The 18,805-nt window shown below is 43.9% G+C and overlaps 1 protein-coding gene across 3 annotated transcripts in view; it reads right to left on the reverse strand.

Annotated features, from left to right (window-relative positions):
* The window catches only part of NCALD (neurocalcin delta), a 200,792-nt gene that overhangs the window by 10,558 nt on the left and 171,429 nt on the right, over positions 1-18,805 (reverse strand). For all 3 annotated transcript variants that reach the window (XM_019528025.1, XM_019528026.1, XM_019528024.1), the window contains exon 2: positions 13,298-13,693. In XM_019528025.1, coding sequence (XP_019383570.1) covers positions 13,298-13,675 — 378 coding nt within the window. In that variant the 5' untranslated portion in view covers positions 13,676-13,693. The remainder of the gene's footprint in view (positions 1-13,297; positions 13,694-18,805) is intronic.

The raw sequence follows: 18,805 nt of genomic DNA on the forward strand, positions 1-18,805 counted from the left end.
ACTTGTTTCCCTATTCAGGCACTATGAGACAGTTCCACGTTTGGGCTGAGGTTAGATTTTTTTCCTATTAAAATATTCTTTAGAACATCTTATCATCCTTACAGCCCATTAGACACAGCAACAGTGCAATACATCATCAAGATGCATTAGATCTGTGAAGCAAAAAAAGATGCATGTCCACACAATATGAAACACCATTTCTTTAATTTTGCATGTTTCTTTCCCCCATCCCCTGCTTCATTTTTCTTGTCCATTATTAATTTTCCCCAAATTCTGCTTTCCTCCCTCACTCTCCTACCAATTTTTTGTCTTATTACACTGTAACCTTTTCAGGGCAGTGGCTGCTTCTATGTCTGTGAAGTGCCTAGTTCATATAACGGACAGATAAATGTTATTTTTCGACTAAGTTTCATACATGTATATACTGATTCAGAGACCAAAACCATCTATGGGTCATTCTACAGAGAAGTGAAATCCTGGTCCCCCAGAAAAATTGTGTTTTCAATAATTATGTTTTGTATTTACTATTCTAGAATATTCAGAATTAGCAAGTACTAGTATGTTTTATTACTTTGTTATTCTTTGAAATAAAAGAGGTAGGTTAGGGCATTTTAATTTTATAACAGAAAAAGCTATGTTCCCTAAGCTGGGTGCCTAAACTGCCTGCAAAACATGACACTGTATATGTGAACTGTAGTTGCACATGAAAACTTGTATTTTTGCATACAAACCAGGTATTTGTATATCTAACTCTAAATCTGCATATGTATATGCTATTTCTAACATGTAGCAACTGCGTGCACAAATCCAGGGATGGTTAGTTTTACAAGCTTACCTCAGCATGTCACCTCTAATTATCTTGTCTCCATCCTTCTCCATGCTGGGAGTTTTGGTCCTTGCTATAGACTACAGATGGCTCAACTTACCCCCAACTGTCTAGTTTCTCCGTTCATGAACACACTTTGCCCTTCCATTCATCTAGTCAAGCTGGACTCAAAGGCACAGCTTCCTGGGGCCACAGCAATGCATCTTCATCAACTGGGGGTGCTGTTATGCAATGTGAGGTGCTCCCTATGCTAAATGAGGAACCCTCAGCTTTCCTGGCGCTCCTAGCTACTTCTCTTATGTCAAGGGAACCAGGTCACCTTTCAGATCTCCTCAGGTTTGAATACTGTGCAGAGTTACACACTCAGAAAGACATTAGTTGGTTTAATTACATTTTAATAAGTTGCAGGAATATAGTCAAATACCTTTCCCCGAGGTCAGGCATCAGCAACCTATGGTCCACAGGCTGGGCCTGGTCTGACAAGCAACTGCATCTGGGCTCTGGAGCCAGGATGTTGGCAGCAATTCTGTGGTGTGGGGCAGGGGGTCGAGCAGTAGCATTCCTGTGTACCTGAGCAATTTGTCTACAGCACTGAGTGCTGCTGCCCCAATCCCACTCTCTCTTGCACCCCTTATAACTCTTGGTTTTCTCACTGTCAAATTCACTGCAGGCAGAAGTTAGAGGTAACTGAAATCAGCGGTGAGGAGTAAGGGGTTGTAGCAGTGGTAACTGCAGTGGAGAAGTAGCTATGACTAAGAGCAGCATTGGCACTGGCACTGGCTGCGGCAGCGGAGTTGCAAGCAGTGGCCTGATTTTGGCCTGCCACTCCCTAAAGGTAGCTGAACCTTGCCCTACCCCTAGGTCATGCATCTAATGTTAAGGCAATGGGTTTTACTGTCTGATCTCTTTCAACTTGAGTCGTCCATGAATCGAGTTATAGAAATGAATGTAGCTTCTGGAAAGGAACTTTCAGTGTTAAAACCTGACTTGACTGGGAAAATAACTGGCAACTTCATCATCACCATCACCTGCACTGTGGAAATTCCCAAAGGCTCCAAGTCAGAACTGGGGTCCCATGGGGCTGTGCAGTGCATAAAAATAGAAGAGGAAACAGTCTCACTCTGGAGTGTTTACAATCTATGAGATGCAAGAACAGATGAAAGGATGAGGCTGGAGGGGATAAGGGAATAAGACATGTAGTGAATGGCATGAATGGGGGAGGCAAGGAAGAGAAAGGGAGTGGGAAAATAAAATCAAGGGGCAGTCAGAGCTTAACCCTGCCCCCTGGCAGGCAGCAGTCAGGGTTTGCAGGGATCACAGCAGCAGTGAACCTTATCCTGAAATGATTAAACTTTATCTGAGGGGCAGCACTCCATCCCCCTACCTGATATAGATGTACCAAGGGGGGGGGGGGGTAGTAGAATGACTTCAGTCTGCACATGGTATTGTTTATGCTAATCAAAGTTACCATAGTAAAAATATGCAAATTTTAGAACAAAACAAGCTGTTTTAGCAATGTCCTCATCTGACAGGCTCCTTTTAAGAGCACTGTGTGAGGGGAATAACAGATGAGCTAGTCCAGGAGAGCCAAAGCCAGATGGGAATAACATAGTTAATGTTCCTTTCATATTGACAATGGTTACTGTGGACAAAGTCTTAGGGTCGTACTCAGACAGGGTTCTTCTTACTCTGAAGTTCAGTGGAATTTTTCTGAAGTAAATCTGATGAAAGCTGAAGTGGCTCAGGTTTTGCCCCTGTATTATTTCAGTATTGCTACACTGGGATTTATGCTGTGTTAAAGAGGAACCTGTCAAACAAAGCAGGTTTGTATGTAACAGTGTGAACATGTTAGGAAAGCCACTGAACCAGAGACAAAATGCTCAGCACCTACCGCCTGGGCTGGCAGAGAAACAGAGGGCACAAGAAGCTTTCTTCACCTGTAGTGGGACAGGGCATAATAGGAGTCTTGGACTTGCCCTACGGTTGGTTTAGTACCATGAGCAGCAATAGTTTCTACTACTAAGAGAGCTGGAAAGGTACAGAGCTGACTCAAGTGACTCACACAGTGGCAAACTCCCTCTAGGCAGACTTCTCATCAGAGTAGCTGACAGCCAACGTTGACATAAACCAGTAACAAAGAAAAGTATGTTGGGGTCACATGCCCCTCTGGTGGGTTGCTATTTAATGCAGGCTATAGCATGTAACTGTAATTTCTACATCAGGAGTTCGGCTAGTATGTGCCTATAGCAGGAAAGGAAACCAGCAATGCCTTGCTCTTCACAACAGGGTGATCTTCTTGCCAAACGCTCCCCTCCTCAGCTTTCCACATAAATTGACACTTGCAGCAAGGTATTAATTGCTACAAACTTTAGTGCTTTGCCACTTTCACCTGTTTTATTACCACCTGATGCCCAGAACATAATCCATGCCACCAAGTATGCTGTTGCTGGTCCAGTGACTTTCATGTGGACTGCATATTTTTGGTATAGTTGGCCAGAAATTAGAGAGTGGTGGATGGTGGTAGTGAGAGTGCCATGGATTTCTGGGAAATGCATTTTACTATACTAAGCCAGGATTGGGAGCCACTGAGAACAAAATGAGATATCATAAAGAAAATAAATATCTGAAAAAAACACCTTTCACTAAGGATTTTGCTACTGTCTCGAAATGGAGCTTTATCAACCCAGGGTTTTAGGCTTCTTTATGGCTTCCAAATCAGGAAGAGTGGCTACCAGTCAAAACCTCACTGCCATTTTTGTCTTTGTGTGAAACTGTAAATGCTATTTTTACATCCCATATAAGGATCATGAAGGTGTCTTTGCAGCCCTGCCAGATAAAGTTGTGATTCAACATTACCCTTACTGCAGGGATGAAGTCCCTTCACTAGAAGTGCAAAGGGGGTTGTTTGGGAGGTGAGAGGGAGGGATGAGAAGCTTGTGGTGGCACTTGGCATTGTACAGTCTGGTGGAAAGCCTCTGTGATCCTGGTGTGAAGCCAAGGGTAGAAAGGATCTGTAGGGTGGAGAATGATGCACAAAATACATCATGCTGACAACTGGAGTTGCTAACATTATGGTGCTTCTGGGAGGAAGTTACTGCTTCCATAAGGCCTGTCTCTCACAAACCCAGTCACAACACATGGCCAACCTGCATGTGGCTCCAAACTGTGCCACTGCCTTGGGAAACACAGCATAATATGCCTGGTGGGGATGAAATGCCATGGGTCCATCAAGGACTGAAAAAAGTAATGGAATTCAAAATTAAAACTCAAACTTTATCCTTTGAGCAAGAATTAATCACTACAGCTTAATGTCTGAGACTGCCAAATGAATGCTCGTGCCCAAAGTGTTCATATTAAAAATGGAATTTTCAAACTGTGTTTTAGAAGTATCTGTGGATGCTTCCAATTTTTTTGTCAAAATAAGGTGGCTTATGAGAGATGTGTGGTACATGGGCCTCTTGTGGACAATTTGTACAGCTATGGAAGTCACCCTAGTGGGTCAGTGGATTTGAAAATGAGGAAACAGCTTTGCCAGCCAGACCATGACTGCAGGTTATGTGGTGTTTAAGAGGCTGATATGGGCCATCAGTGTTGTTCACTTCCCTGTTACTATATGCAGGCTTCCTGAAGGCTTCATATAGTACAGGGATGGGCAAAATGTTGCCCGCAGGCCAGATGTGATTGCTTTCCCTACAGATCTGTTTAACTCCCAACAGAGCCTGCTAAGTTAGTCCTTTGTAGGGGCCAGCAAAGTTGGCAATTGGCTCAAGATGCTATTCCCAAAATACTTAGGTATTTATCAAACCCAGATAGAGACTAGAACTAGAATCATGCCACTTCCCCTTCCTCTTCCCTTGTGCAGGCACTTGCTTGGGGTCTCTTGGGTCTCAGCTCAGCTATGGCTACTGTGATGACTAAATACCTTCTTAGTGAGCTTGGGCAAGAGCATGCCTGTGAGCTGCTGCCACATGTAAGCCGGGCTTCAGACTGATATCAAATTAGGGAGGAGAATAGGAGCAGAGGACTGGAAGGAACTGCCTGGGTCACTGAGACACAGAATTATAGAATCATAGAGAAGCAGGGCTGGAAGGGACCTCCAGAGGCCATCTAGTTCAACCCCCTGCCTGAGGCAGAATCATTCCTGTCCAAACCAACTTAATCCAATCCAGAACTTAAACTTTTTGTAAATCTATTGTGATAGGGTGCAAACTTCCAGGCCTGGTCACAGTACCAGCCCCCCTGCCTGTCTAGGGCAATCTGCCTGGTCTTATCTGCCATGCCTTGTTGTTATGATAATGGTTGTAATAAATGTGGGAGGCTGCCCATTTAAGACCCTGATGGGCAGACTCTGACCTCCCCTTATCATGTCCCATGCCTCACAGGAGACCATCCTTGAGTTGGTTTTAGCTCCAGCTCGTGTCCAGACCAACCTCAGTCCCCTTCTTGGCCTCATTCATTCATCTTATCATGCTGCCCCATTGGGCCTCATTCATACTGCCCCTATCTCACTGGGGCCTCTTGCACTCTGCCCTCTCTCACCAGGCCTCTTATATGCTGCCCCTCACTGAGCCACACCCAACCTCCCCTACACCCCTGTGCGACCGCATAGGCCATCAGGCTTGCCTACTCACACTCCTTGACTGGCCCTGGTGCAGCCTTTCAGGCCTCTCCTGTGACCCTCACCTGATCAGTGACCAGCCAATTCATCTCACCTTGGGCACAGATCTAACCCCAAAGCACCTCACTGGGTACCTCATTCTCAGCCTCAGCCCACTTGCGGCCTCAGTCATCCAAAGACTTATCAGGGCATAGCTGCCCCCTTCCTGTCGTGTCAATACATCCCCCTCTCTGGGGCCCAAACTCCACCCCTATACTGGGGCCTCAGGGTCTTACATCCCCCACAGACTCAGGTGCCTCTAACCCCATTACTACCAGGATCGTACACCCCCACGGGCTCAGGTGCCCCTCCCTGGGCGTGCCTGGCCCCACTATCCTTTGGGGTCTCCACTGCCCCTCCCTGGGGCCCCTGGGGCCTTAAACTGCCACATGGGGCTCAGGTGCTTCTTAACAAGTGTGCGTGCCCCACACTACTTACAGTGGGTTCAGGTGCCTCCCCTGGGCATGCCTGACCCCACTGTCCTCTAGTCTTAACAACCCACTAGATGGTGGCAGCTGGGGTTTTAAGGCACCCCTGCCTGCCTTTCACTGGGGAGGTAACTGGTATGGCATTTCTGGGGGACTAACCTGCCATGGACAGCCCTATCAGACCACCCTTCCCTGGCAGGGTGCAGTTTTTGGTCTTACCCAGGACCAAGCAGACCTACCTGTCCTGGTCTAGTTCCCTCCTTAGGGCTGCTGGATGATGTCCTTAGGTTTTCTCTCTCATTGGGCTCAGCTCTTGCTCTGACCCCATTCCAATACTATAACAGCCTGCATGCTGGCTGACCCCTACCTTCTTCAGCTGTGGAGTTCCCCCCATTGGAGGGACCTTCAACCCATATGGGCTCTGGCCCTGCCTCCAGGCCAGGCAGGGTGCCAGATAGCTCACCTTGGTCCTGGCCTACCCCTTGCATTCGGTATAACTGCCCTTCTGGCTCTGGCCCTCTTGCATTGATCAGAGCGAGGGATCAGAAGTCAGCCTAGCAGCTGCTAATCCGCATACTCCAGAGGGGTCTCTCCTGGGTCCCACCAGAGCAGGGGTGGGCAAAATGGGGCCCAGGGGCCAGATGTGGCTCACCAAACCATTCTATCCAGCCCATGCGGCCCCTAAAAAATCTAGAAAATTAATATTTATCTGCCCTGGGCTGCCTGTCATGTGGCCCTTGATGGCTTGCCAAAACTCACTGAGCAGCCCTCTGCCCAAAATAATTGCCTGCCCCTGCACCAGAGAGTCCTCTTCTACTCTGGGGCTTGCCTAACCCCCTTGTAGGCCTATCAGCTGTTAGCCCCCTTTCTAGACCTTGTTCTCACTAGGCCTCAGCCTTCTTCCTGGGGCTTGAGGCCACTCTGGGCCCATAGGAACCTCCTGCCATCCCCATAGTTCTTCCCATACCTCCAAACTGTTGCATGAGCAACAGCTCAGCCGCGTGTTGTTGCTCCTTCAGCAGCTGGCAGCAAACTGCTGCCCCAGCCTCAAGAGTGGGGATCTAAAACAGTTGCCTCATCAGGGCTGGCCTGCACCTGCCAGCTGCCTGCTCTCAGCCCTTAAAGTGACAGAGCACCAAAGGTCACACACCTTCCCCCTTAAAGTGGCTACCATGGGAGGTGTCTCCCTGCTGCTCACCATGCAGGCTCCTCTGTAGCCTGCAGCAGTACCCTAAGTGGTAAGCACCCCGATTGTGCTCTGCCACATTACCATAACCCCAATATAATAAAAGACATAACACCCTAATGTTTCACAGGTAAAGCAGGAGAACCATGGCAACAAATGTCTTGTTTTTTATGAAAAGATTGTTAATATGTTCTTAAGACATCCCAGGTAGAGGGCCACACCCCACTGCTATAAAGGCAGGCAAAAACGCCCCACAATCCATACCAGTATGATCAGGGCTGGTATCCCTTCCTCACCCCCAAATATGGTGATCAGTCTGATCCTGAGTGCAGAAGCAAGACCCTCTAGCCAGGAACCTCCAGCTTTAGTCGCAGCAGGAGAATTGACACAACCCAGTCAAAATCCCTAGCCTTGGCTACAGCCAACACTCAACGCCTCTGAGGAAGGCTTAAAAAATATATATGTAACAGGAAGTTGGGGCAGGGAACAACCAGCAAAGTTGAAAAGCATGGGTAACACCCATAGGAGAACACAGTCATAGCTATTCCTAGATCATCCCAAACCAGTAGCTTTCGTTGAATAACCTTTCATTGAACAACTCCATTAAAAGAGAGTCCACAACTTCCCTAGACAGTCTATTCCACTGCTTCACTGTTCTAACAGTGAAGAAGTTTTCCCTGATATTTACCCTAAACCTACTTTGCTGCAATTTCAAACCACTGGTTCTCACCCTACTCTCTGCAGCAAGACAGAAAAGGCACGTTACCTCTTCTTTGTGGCAGCTGTTCAAATACTTGAAGACTGCTATCATGTCATCTCTTAAGTGCTTTTACTGCAAGCCTAGCTTCTTCAGCCTCTCCTGGTATGATATGCTTTCCAAGCCTTTGATTGTCTTTGTCACCAGTCCCTAAAAATGCAAGCAACCATGTAACAGATTTTAAACCCAGAAGGTTCTACAGTCATGTCTGCTCTGGCCCCTGCTGCATACCCCATTCACAAAGTAACCCTTAAGGTCACATGACACACTTAGGATACAAGAAACCAATGGCCTCAAAAATGACAATGTGCCAGAAAAGAGAGCAGCAGAGACCAAGAACACAATCAAAGCCTTGGGTCCCTGCAATAGGAGGGAATTTGTTAGGTGAAAAATGCCTGGGTGGTGCCAGGAAATGGACCATGGCCCACACTAGAGAGGAAAGCAAAACTAAAATATAACAAAACATTAGTCCTATAGTCCTTGCCAATCCCACTGGAGGGGGTAAAGGAGATGGAAATTCCTCCCTGATAAAGGGCATCTATACACGTGCCTGACGCCTGCTCCAATGTATTCTAATCAGAATGCATCAGAGCAGGCTCAACTGAGTCTGCGAAAATGTACTAACAAGCATGTTCCAGCAACCTCAGCATCACATGCATTCAGTGTCCCCATGCTTCAAAAGGGCAGCAGGGGTGCTTTAAACTAAAGCTCATTGAATGAGCTTTAGTTAAAACATCCCCACAAAAAGTTGAATACATGAGAAGTTGCAGGCACTTTAATTAGAGCGGCTCCTGAGAAGGTGCCTCAGCACCCTGAGAAGCTCTAGCACACTAGTGCTTCAGAAGAGGGAAAACTGAAAAACAAAATCAAAAGGCAAGTTATATGTTTAAAGAGTGAAAAAAGATGTTTTAGCTGCTACAGGTGGCCAGCAGAAGCCCTGAGGCAGGGGGCAGATGGATTAAACACAATAAATCAGTATCACAGCAGTAGAATGCAACAAGTATTATAAGAAACCTGAAAGCCCAGGAGGAACACGGATGAAGAGGGGAGAGAAAACAAATCCAGAAATGCCTGTCCCTGCTACAGAGCCTGGTCTTCCTTATTTCCTTGCACACAAAAACAGAGTTCCACATAACTGAAACTACAGCACATACTCAAAAGGCATCCAACTTAAATCCTGAAATGCTAACTGCCCACTACCCCCGTGGTAAAATCAACTGACTGCCAGAAAGCTGCAACTCGCCATTTTCTCTAGTTCCAGCTTTCACCATCAGATCTTGTCCTCACTATCAGAGAAGTCAAGAAGCCCTAAAATGCCATCTATCTCCTCCATATGCAAGCAACCAACATGGTAATCAAGTTAAGCATGAGAAAGGAAGTGCAACATCCACATAAAGATGGAGAAATAGCTCTCAAATACACATAATACAGAAGGCAGGAAAAAAGAGAAAATAATGCTGCAAATATATTTTGGTTATGGTAATCTCAGGAACTCATTGTTAAAATAATAGGGATCAAGATTTTTCCAATGGCAATGCAACTTTCAACTTGACACTGTTCCTTTAAATGTTAGTTTGATGCACTGTATCATACAGAAATCCAGAATAAAATATATTAAATTATACTGTACCAATATGCAAATGTATCCTAGAGAAGGGACTTATAATAAGTTCCTGAGGGAAGTATCAAAGACATAAGCACATCTCTATTTTTCACAGTCAGAAAAATCGTGATAGTTTATAAACCAGTGGAACACATTTGATACAATAACCTCTATTTCCATATTTTAACATTTAAAAAATGTTAAATTGCAGTTCAGCTTGTTAAAAAGCATTTAATATTGATGCAATCACTAAAACTCAAAGCTTTCTTTAGATCTATTAAGGCAATATGATACCTGAATTATACTCAAGTTCATAGTGATCTACTAAACACACTCACAGACCTCTGCTCAACAAGATATACAGATAAGTATATGTATAAAAGCTAAGTATAGTTACAAAAGATGGGGTATGGATAAAAAGGAAGTGGGGGAGTTAGAAGCAACAGTGCCCGGCAAGTAGAACTAGTAACTCCATTGTACAGATGGTAGCTTCTCCATCTGGCAAATCTCTTATGATTTGCAAGAGAGCAACAACAGTTGAACAAACATGACTTAAGACCCAAAGACCCAGTTAACACTTTATCAAACTTTGTTAACCCTGTCATACTTTACGAGGTCCCTCAAAATATCAGGGGGCAGTAGAAAAATGATTTGGAGGTGGAGAAACCAAATGAGGAACTGTCAGCAACTTTACCAGGGGAACCAGAGACCAGACAGGACAGGAGTGATAGGCTGCCAACACTGAAGCATCATTGAATAAACAGTGAATAGAACAGGTCTTTAAGGATTTCATGCTATTTTAATTTTCCTAATGAAAAATAACATCACTGTAAGGAAGAAGCATATATATGTTTAATACAGGTATTTTTTGCTCCTGTGATTAGATTATGCATCATTCAGGAAAACATTTGTGAAGTCTCAAGTCCCTATGTGTTGCTACTGTAGAAAGGGCAGAGTCTAAAAAAAGAGGAAGCAGAATTTGAAAAAAGGACTAATATTTATCTCTTACCGTTTCAGTCTAGGGCTGGTTGGATTCAACCAATGGTTCAGTTTCAAAGGGCCTGTCTACACCACCTCTGTGCTGGACAGTGAGCACAGTCATGAGACATGCTCTGCCCACACATGCCAAAAGGAGGCTACATACTGAACATGTACCCAAAGCTGCTATCTTGTTCATGTGTATTGGCATACATGTACACATACTTTAAAGCAGCTGCATTGCCTCATCTGGTGGATACGGTACCTCCTGAGTATGAGTGAATGAGAGGGGGATGCTTCATGGCAACACTCCTTGGTGCAGCTCAGAGACAGTGTACATAAGGACTCTTGTGTAGTCTTCATGGCCCCCTTCCAGTCTATTCATCTGTTGCTTGCTTTTCTGCTTTTTTATGCTTTGTTATTTTTCCTGGCAGGCCACATTTTCTCATAATGCACCGTGGTGTCCCCAAGGAAAACATGTTGGCAGTCTTGCGTTCATATGAAATAACCATGCAGCACATGCACATGGCATAGCAAACACCCACCCCCACTCTCCATCTGGCAGTTAATGCAGGCATTTTCTCTAATTGTTGGTATACACTTGTAAACATGTTGGTATGTGCATCTGTTTTCCCCCCTTTGGCCTTCAATGACCTGGATTTCAAATGCTAAACAAAGAACAAATCTCCATCCATTTGTATCATCAATTCTTGGGTTATATAATAAAATCTACCCTCACTCATGTCTCTGAAAAACTTCTTAATTTCAGTGGGTATAAGCAAGACCAGAGGTTGGTACCTGTAGGGCTAAAAATGATCCAAAGCATGCTGGCATCTTGGCAGTCAGACTAGTAGATTCCTGGTATTTGAGAAAACAGTACTGTTTCCCACGTAGGACCATTATAAAAGAAACCATATAATCATCATTCTGATTGGATTTGGCACAAATATGTTTTGTGAACCATACTGTTCACATCTATAGAACTATTGATCTGACAGTTTTATGTTTCCATTCATCACTGTACAGCTTAAGGGTTTTCTATGTCTGATTGGCAGTAATGTGGTCCCAATTGGGCTATTCCCATTTTGAAGGAAAGAAACTTTTTAGGTTTCAGGCCTTTTTGGTTTGCTTTGAGTTCTCTTTCTTTCTTCCTCCCCTGTCTGCACCCACACATTGCCTTTTTAAAAATGTTTGTTATTTTGTGAAGACTGAAGAAGTTGGGAAAAAAATCTTCTGACTAGAATATTCCATATAGTTTATTATGGCAGAGATGAGATTATGTCTGTGTAGTTCCATTTTTTAAACTCAAGACACAAGAATATAAAACACAAAAAGTGAAGAAGACAAAACTGTTTAAACTCCATGTTGTACCTGGTCTTTCTGAAACAGAATTAGAGTGCCATTTGGTGGTTCCAGTTTGGAAGACATTCGAAGACTAATAAAAAGGACGGGAAGGGATGCATTATAATGGTGCTGCAATACACACTTTGCAACCATAAACTGTAATTTGTATGTATTCCATTCCCTCAATTTCTAACCAATCATTAAATATGAATAATCCTGTATCTAGTTAGAACTTCAGTATTTCCTGTGAACAGGAGTATTTGATAACATCTTTTCTAACAGTAATGGATTGCAGGATATGCCAGCATATTGCAGTACAAGTCCCTCCCCTCTCCCCACCCCCCAAAAAAAAACAACACCACCAACAAACAACCAAACAAACATCTTTCCATGGAGTGACATGTTTGTCAGGTAAAAACACATTAGAAAGAGACAAAATGGAGAAAAAAATTCATATATGCAAGATGAAAAAAAAACCTTGAAGAAGTTATATATGAGATTTCACTATTCAACTGCACTCTTTCCTGCATTAGTAGGTGCATCACAAGCAGGTCTAAGGAGGTGATACTTCATCCAGTTTGGGGCAATGCACTTCAAGAGGGATGTGGATAACCTGGAAAGGGTTCAGAGGAGGGCTACTTGCATGATTGAGGGCCTGTGGGTAAGATCCTATGAAAACAGATTGAGGGACCTGAATCTCTTCAGCCTCAATAAGAGAAGGCTGAAAGGTGATCTTGTGGCTGTCTACAAACTCACTGGGGGGGTCAGCAAGGAATAGGGGATACTCTGTTTACCAGGGCGCCCCTTGGGGTTACTAGAAACACTGGCCATAAACTGAAGGAGAGTAGATTTAGATTGGACATCAGGAAGAAATACTTTATGGTGAGAGTTGCCAAAATATGGAACGGGCTTCCGAGGGAGGTGGTGCTTTCCCCTACCTTGGAGGTGTTCAAAAGGAGATTAGACAAGTACCTGGTTGGGGTTACTTAACCCCAGAGCTCCCCAGAGCAGGGGGTTGGAATCGATGATCTAATAGGTCCCTTCTGACCCTAGAAATCTATGAAATCTATGAACCTTAAGGCCACCACTGTAGACAGGGACAGTCCTGGTTAAAAATACATTTAGTCAGTCTTAGTCAACCTGAGAGTCGACATTAGAGTCCACCTCAACCAGCGGACAGGTTGTTAAAAGATAGTCCTTGTCAACACTGAGTTCTAGGTCACATATATCATCATGTTATTTGACATTTGTTCAAAACCGATGTGATTTTCAATGAAGAAGTGTCCATAGAAATGTAACATTACTTTTCAGAAAAACTTCCAGCTGATTTAAATCACTTCATTTCCATTTGGATTGGTGAGAAAAGTTTTGCCAGACTTAAGTAATGTTTTATGTTTAAGCAAACCTATGGTGTACTAAGAATACAACAAAAATACCACAACAATCTTTTATCCATCCTATAATCTTAAAACTGTCCCATGAATATCTTAGAATGAAAGAAATCCACTCAAAACATACCTGCACTATTTCCAGCATTTCTGATTTACTGATGTATCCATTTCCATCCAGATCATACATGCTGAATGCCCATTTGAGCTTTTGCTCCAGTTTCCCTCTAGACGTTACACTCAAGGCTATGATAAATTCTCTAAAGTCTATTGTTCCATCGCCGTTAGCATCAAAGGTACGGAATACGTGTTCTGCAAATTTAGAAGCGTCCCCATAAGGAAAAAAGTTCCCGTATATTTTCTTAAACTCCTCCATAGATAAATGTCCGCTTGGACAGTCTCTCAAGAAGCCTTTGTACCACTCCTGGATCTCATGTTCTGTAAAGTCTGTACTTTCTAGCAAATCTTGCATGACTTCTGGGCGTAGTTTGCTGTTCTGTTTTCCCATCTTGGAGTCAAATGTTATCTGAAGGCAGAAAAAAAGCCCAAAAATTATTTTTAAATTTTATTTTAGAGGCAGTAGAAGAACACAAAGAGCCTGAGACTGAATTTCTGATACTAGCGGACATCAATAGACTTAATCTAAACTTTTGCCAGGTAAGCTAGATCAAAGTTAGTGCTTCTATCATTGTTCCCCTGAGATTTTCCCTTTTTCATTACCTTGTATATTGAATGGACGCAAATATTGATTCTATACTCTTCATAGCCAGTCTGAGGAATAGCAATTAGAATGGAACCAAATTCAATTCTGATTTGTCTTTTAATATTGGTTCATACTCTAGATGCAAGTTTGTTCTTCACTGGGATTCCAAGGGTGTTAATTAATATAATTCCTAAGATACATTTGCTGGTAAAGACTGATTATTTCCACTTTTAGATCAAAGTAAATTGGAATCTTAATAGAAGGCAGCAGTGGACTTTTTTGCATAAACTATTAAATACGATCTTTAATGTTCCTTTGCAACCAGGATTCAGAGCTTTGAGGTAATTATACATTGGTTCAGCTAAGGTCTTTTGAAAGTCTCTTAAGAAAAAAAAAGCCTGATAACCACCTCATTTACAATACTGGAAAGTCATTTCTCTTCAATTAACTATTAAGAAATATTCCTGAACACCACTTTTATGTCTAATTTTTCAAGTAAATGAATGTCATTACTTTTTGTTAAAGGCAAATTGCTATATACCATATTGTGTTATAGATTTAGTAACAATTAATATTCTTTGGTTTCTGACTACTATTTTAAAAACTGATCATACCGTTCCAAAGAACAGTGTCATTAGTTTCATCAGAACTTATAACAGCACATCTCCCAAAAAAGATGCACATTATTTTTGTGATAAAAAATTCTCCCTCTTTCAATGGTTAAGCATTAAGAGCCAGATCTGGCCAAATCCAAGCATATTCCATATTTACTTAAATCCAAGATGAGGCTTTTTACCCATTCAACATGGTGGGAGAAAGTCTCCTCTCAGATTCAAATATGGGACCATGCTGGGGCTGCAGCTGCTACCACCATGGCTGCCTGGCTGGGGCCAGGGTGGCTCATCAAGTGGAGGAGGGGACATTTGGAAGGTGGGAATGTGCAATGGAGGTGGGGTGGAGTGAGGAGAGTGGGGAGTGCAGGAAATCCTGTGCGGTACAGTGGGGAGGGAAGGGAATCACGCAGCACCAGCTCCGGCTCTGGATGCAGCTCCAACTCAGCTCAGGGGCCACAGCTATCACTGCTACCACTGACACTGGACCAGACCAGGGCTGGAGCCACTATGTGCTCCATGCCCAGGCCAGAGCTCTAGCCAGAGCTGTAACACAGAGTAAGTGGCAACAGTGGGGAAGCAAGTGGAGGAGGGGCAGGCAGTGTGTGGGGGGGCAAATGGCAGGGTGGACATGTGCAGGGAGTGGGGGAAGGGGCTGAGGTCAGGTTGTCTTCCCCCCTTCCACTTGCCCGGCTGCCACTGCTTTCCCTGCTGCAGCAGTGAGGGGGACAAATTTAAGATAAGTTTGACAGGGGACCATCCAGGGGCTGGGTCTAAACCTCGGCCTGCCCACCTAAGTAGGGCAATCCACCCAGTCTCACCTGCCATGACTTGCTGTTCTATATGCTGGTGTAAAATGCAGGAGGCTTCCCATTTTAATGCCCTGATGCCGGGGGATGCTATACACAACTCTGACCTCCCCTTATCATGTCCCATGCCTTGCAGATGGCATCCTTGAGTTGCTCTTTGCTTTGGCTTGTGGCCAAGCCAAACTCAGCTATTTACTAGGCTTCATGCATTTGTCTTTTCACTCGGCCCCATGGAGCCTCATTCATACCGCCCCCCTCTCACCGGGGCCTCTTGCACTCCACCCTCTCACTGGGCCTCTTTTATGCTGCCGCTCACTGGGCCACACCCAACCTGCCCTGCTCCCTTGAGCGACTGTGCAGGCCATCAGGTTTGCCTACTCCCACTCCTTAGCTGGCGGGCATCCCATAGGGCTCCGGTTTCTGGAGATGTGTACACCCGCAAACAAGAAGCCTGTTCCCAACCGGGGCCTTGTTCTCTTTAGGCCCACCACCTTTTCCCTGGGGCTTGGGACCCTAATGGGCTTCTGCCATCCCCATAGTTCCTCCCTTATCTCCAAGGTGGTGTGAGCAGCATCTCAGCCAGGTGGTGTCATTCCAGCTGCCAGAAGCAGACTGCTGCTCAGCCCTAAGAGCCTGGATCTAAAATGCCCACCTCATCAGGGCTGGCCTGTACTTGCCAGCTACCTGCTCTCAACCTTAAAGTGGCAAATACCAAAGGTGCTCTGCCACAGTGAGCCTCCAATAATTAGATGTTATGCATGGAAAACTATAACAAATTTATACATTTTCCATATATAAAATCTAATGACTCGGGTCTTGCCTCTAGATGATTCAAAGTCTTGCATTTGGGTAAATACAGTAACTGAATTATGGCAAGCTATTCCTATAAACAGATATTAATGCAGATGTTCCTTACACTAATGAAGGCTATAAGAAAAACAATGAGTTAAGGACCTGCAACATAAGAAGGTCAAGATTATTTGTGGATTAATCCAAAAAGCCTCCAACATTGTTATGTCAAACTAGATTTCATGTCATATAGACAAGCTTGTGAAAAATATCTGCAAAGACTAATGAGCATCTAATAACATAACCCAGAGACATCACTATCAGTTTTGGCACCCTGGGCATAACCTCTTGGGGGAAGGTGTGAGCGCTCCTTTGCTGCATCTGGAATGGCCTCGCATTACCTGACAACAGGAGTTGGGTGCTTGGACACAGCAGGAGCAGCCTCATGTTGTCTGGCCATAGGAGCCAGGTGCTGGGGCACTGCAGAAGCAGCAGGAGTCCTTCAGTCCCTTGGGCTGGCCAGACCTTCCTATGGCTAGGCAGTGCAGGGCTGTTCCAACTTGGTTTCTCAGGCTGGGCAGCATGATGCTACTTCTGCTGTGTCCTGGCTGCTTGTTCCTACAGCCAGATGGCCCAGGGCTTCTCCAGCTTGGCTCCTATGCAGAGCAGCTCTAGATGTAGCAAAGACTCTGGAGGAATCCATAAGGGGCATCATTCTGGTGCCCTCTCAAATTCTGCACCTGGGGCTGACAGCCCTCTTATCTGCACTCCTGAAAAACCCTGTAGGTTCAAGATAATATTTATCTTCAAACCTTCACTTCCCACTGAAGTCCAAAGGAGGCGTCTTGTAGGACTGAGAACTTCCAAGCTAACATTTATATTCCAGAAAAATAAAAACAGACTTGTCTTTAACATAGAAAGTGTCTAAAGCATGCTGAAGAAGGAAAATGCCACGTTAGTGGTGAGTAATTACTATCGCTTTTTTGCTTCTCCCTCAAATTAATATTGTAAAAGGAACCAAGGCTTTCCCCCCCTTGAAAATGGTAAAAAGACTGTTATTTTATGGGGATAAATCGAACACCTGCTAAAGGAGGTTGAAGGATTCATTGATTTCACTGAGCTTTGGATTGGGTCCAGGATGAACAGCCTGGGAATTTCCTAAATTAATGGCTTACATTAAAACAATCAAGTAGTTTTATTCTTACATACTGAAGATCTGTCTTTGGCAAAAAGACAGAAGTTGGGGTTGACAACAGCTTGAAATGAAGAAAGTCAGCTTAAAGCAGAATTGATTTGTAATAAATCATCATCATCATCATCATCATAACCACAAAAACCATAATAACCATAACGACAACAAAAATATTATTAATGAGAATGGCAATGACAATAATAACAATAATAAGAATGCCAAACAGTAAACCTGGGGTTCTAACTACCTTTTCAAACCCAGACCCACCACTGACACAGACATTCAGGTTCAACTACTTTCAGGAGATAAGATTTCAAACCATTGCAGAAGAGAGCAATGAAGAAGGGTATTTTGGAATTTTCATTACAATCTCTGATTTTTAGGGACCATAATCCTTAGCTGTTAATATCTCACATATTTCAAAATCCATAATATTTAACCTTGACACACACACTTTCAAGCAGGAGGCCTTTTAAAATACAATGCTTCAAGTACTTTAGCCAGGGCTTTCAATATATGGGTCTAAAGAATAAGCCTCTCTGGGCTTACAGAATTGCAATTGATTATACACTTATACATTTGCAATGAGCTGAAAGTACAATATATTTGGACCAAACAATAAAAAATTAGCATAAACTAGAACACATTTGTATCAGCAATCACAGAGTTTTCTTGGAACAATTAGCATTCTTCTGGCCTTTGGAAGAGGTATACACTGATTTAACTTGAACCAGGAAAGGGTCTGGGGCAGAAGTTTCATAAACTGGTTTGACCTAAACCCGTTAGTTCCGATACTACATTCAACCAGGTTTATCTTAAACCAGTTTCACCCATTTTGAAAATGGTTTATGTGCACTGAACTTCTGCTCTGTTACAGGTTTAAACCAGTTTCTGATCACTTAAACCAATTTATGTGTAACTTCTGTCCTTAACCTTCCTGGCTGCAGGAAAAAATCATACCCAGTGCATGGAAAATGACACTTTAATAACATTTTCTGAAAAAAAGACATAGCCAGTGAATTGAAGCCTCACTTATGGCCCAGATGTTGTGGCCTAGAGTACCACTAGCCTGAAGGAAAGGGGTGAAGGAAGACTGCAGGGACAGAATCACTGGACACTTAGTACCTGACGAGAAAGATAACTGTCCACAAACATTTGCGGATGCAGAGTAAGTGTGAGTAGATCCCTACTTCAGGGTAAGGTTTGGAACTGAGCATTGATCAATAAGTTCTGGGAGCACAAGGTCCAGCCAGGTTTGGCTGCCTGGCTCTGTATCCGTGAGAGCACGGGGTCAGAACCTGTCTTACTGTTAACACCCTTCAAATATCTGGAACAGTATTGTGCCCCTTGTTCTCCTTTCTTAACCACTGACATCACCTAGGAAAACCTTCCATATCTAATTATTTTACTTCTTCTTTATACAGTCCCTTTATCCTAAATGTTTCATAGTTTCATAGTTTCTAGGGTCGGAAGGGACCTGAGCAGATCATTTAGTCCGACCCCCTGCCATGGCAGGAAGAGCACTGGGATCAAA

Source organism: Gavialis gangeticus, unplaced genomic scaffold (genome assembly GCF_001723915.1).
Source record: "Gavialis gangeticus isolate Ggan-Ray unplaced genomic scaffold, GavGan_comp1, whole genome shotgun sequence".
NCBI classification, from domain to species: Eukaryota; Metazoa; Chordata; order Crocodylia; family Gavialidae; genus Gavialis; species Gavialis gangeticus.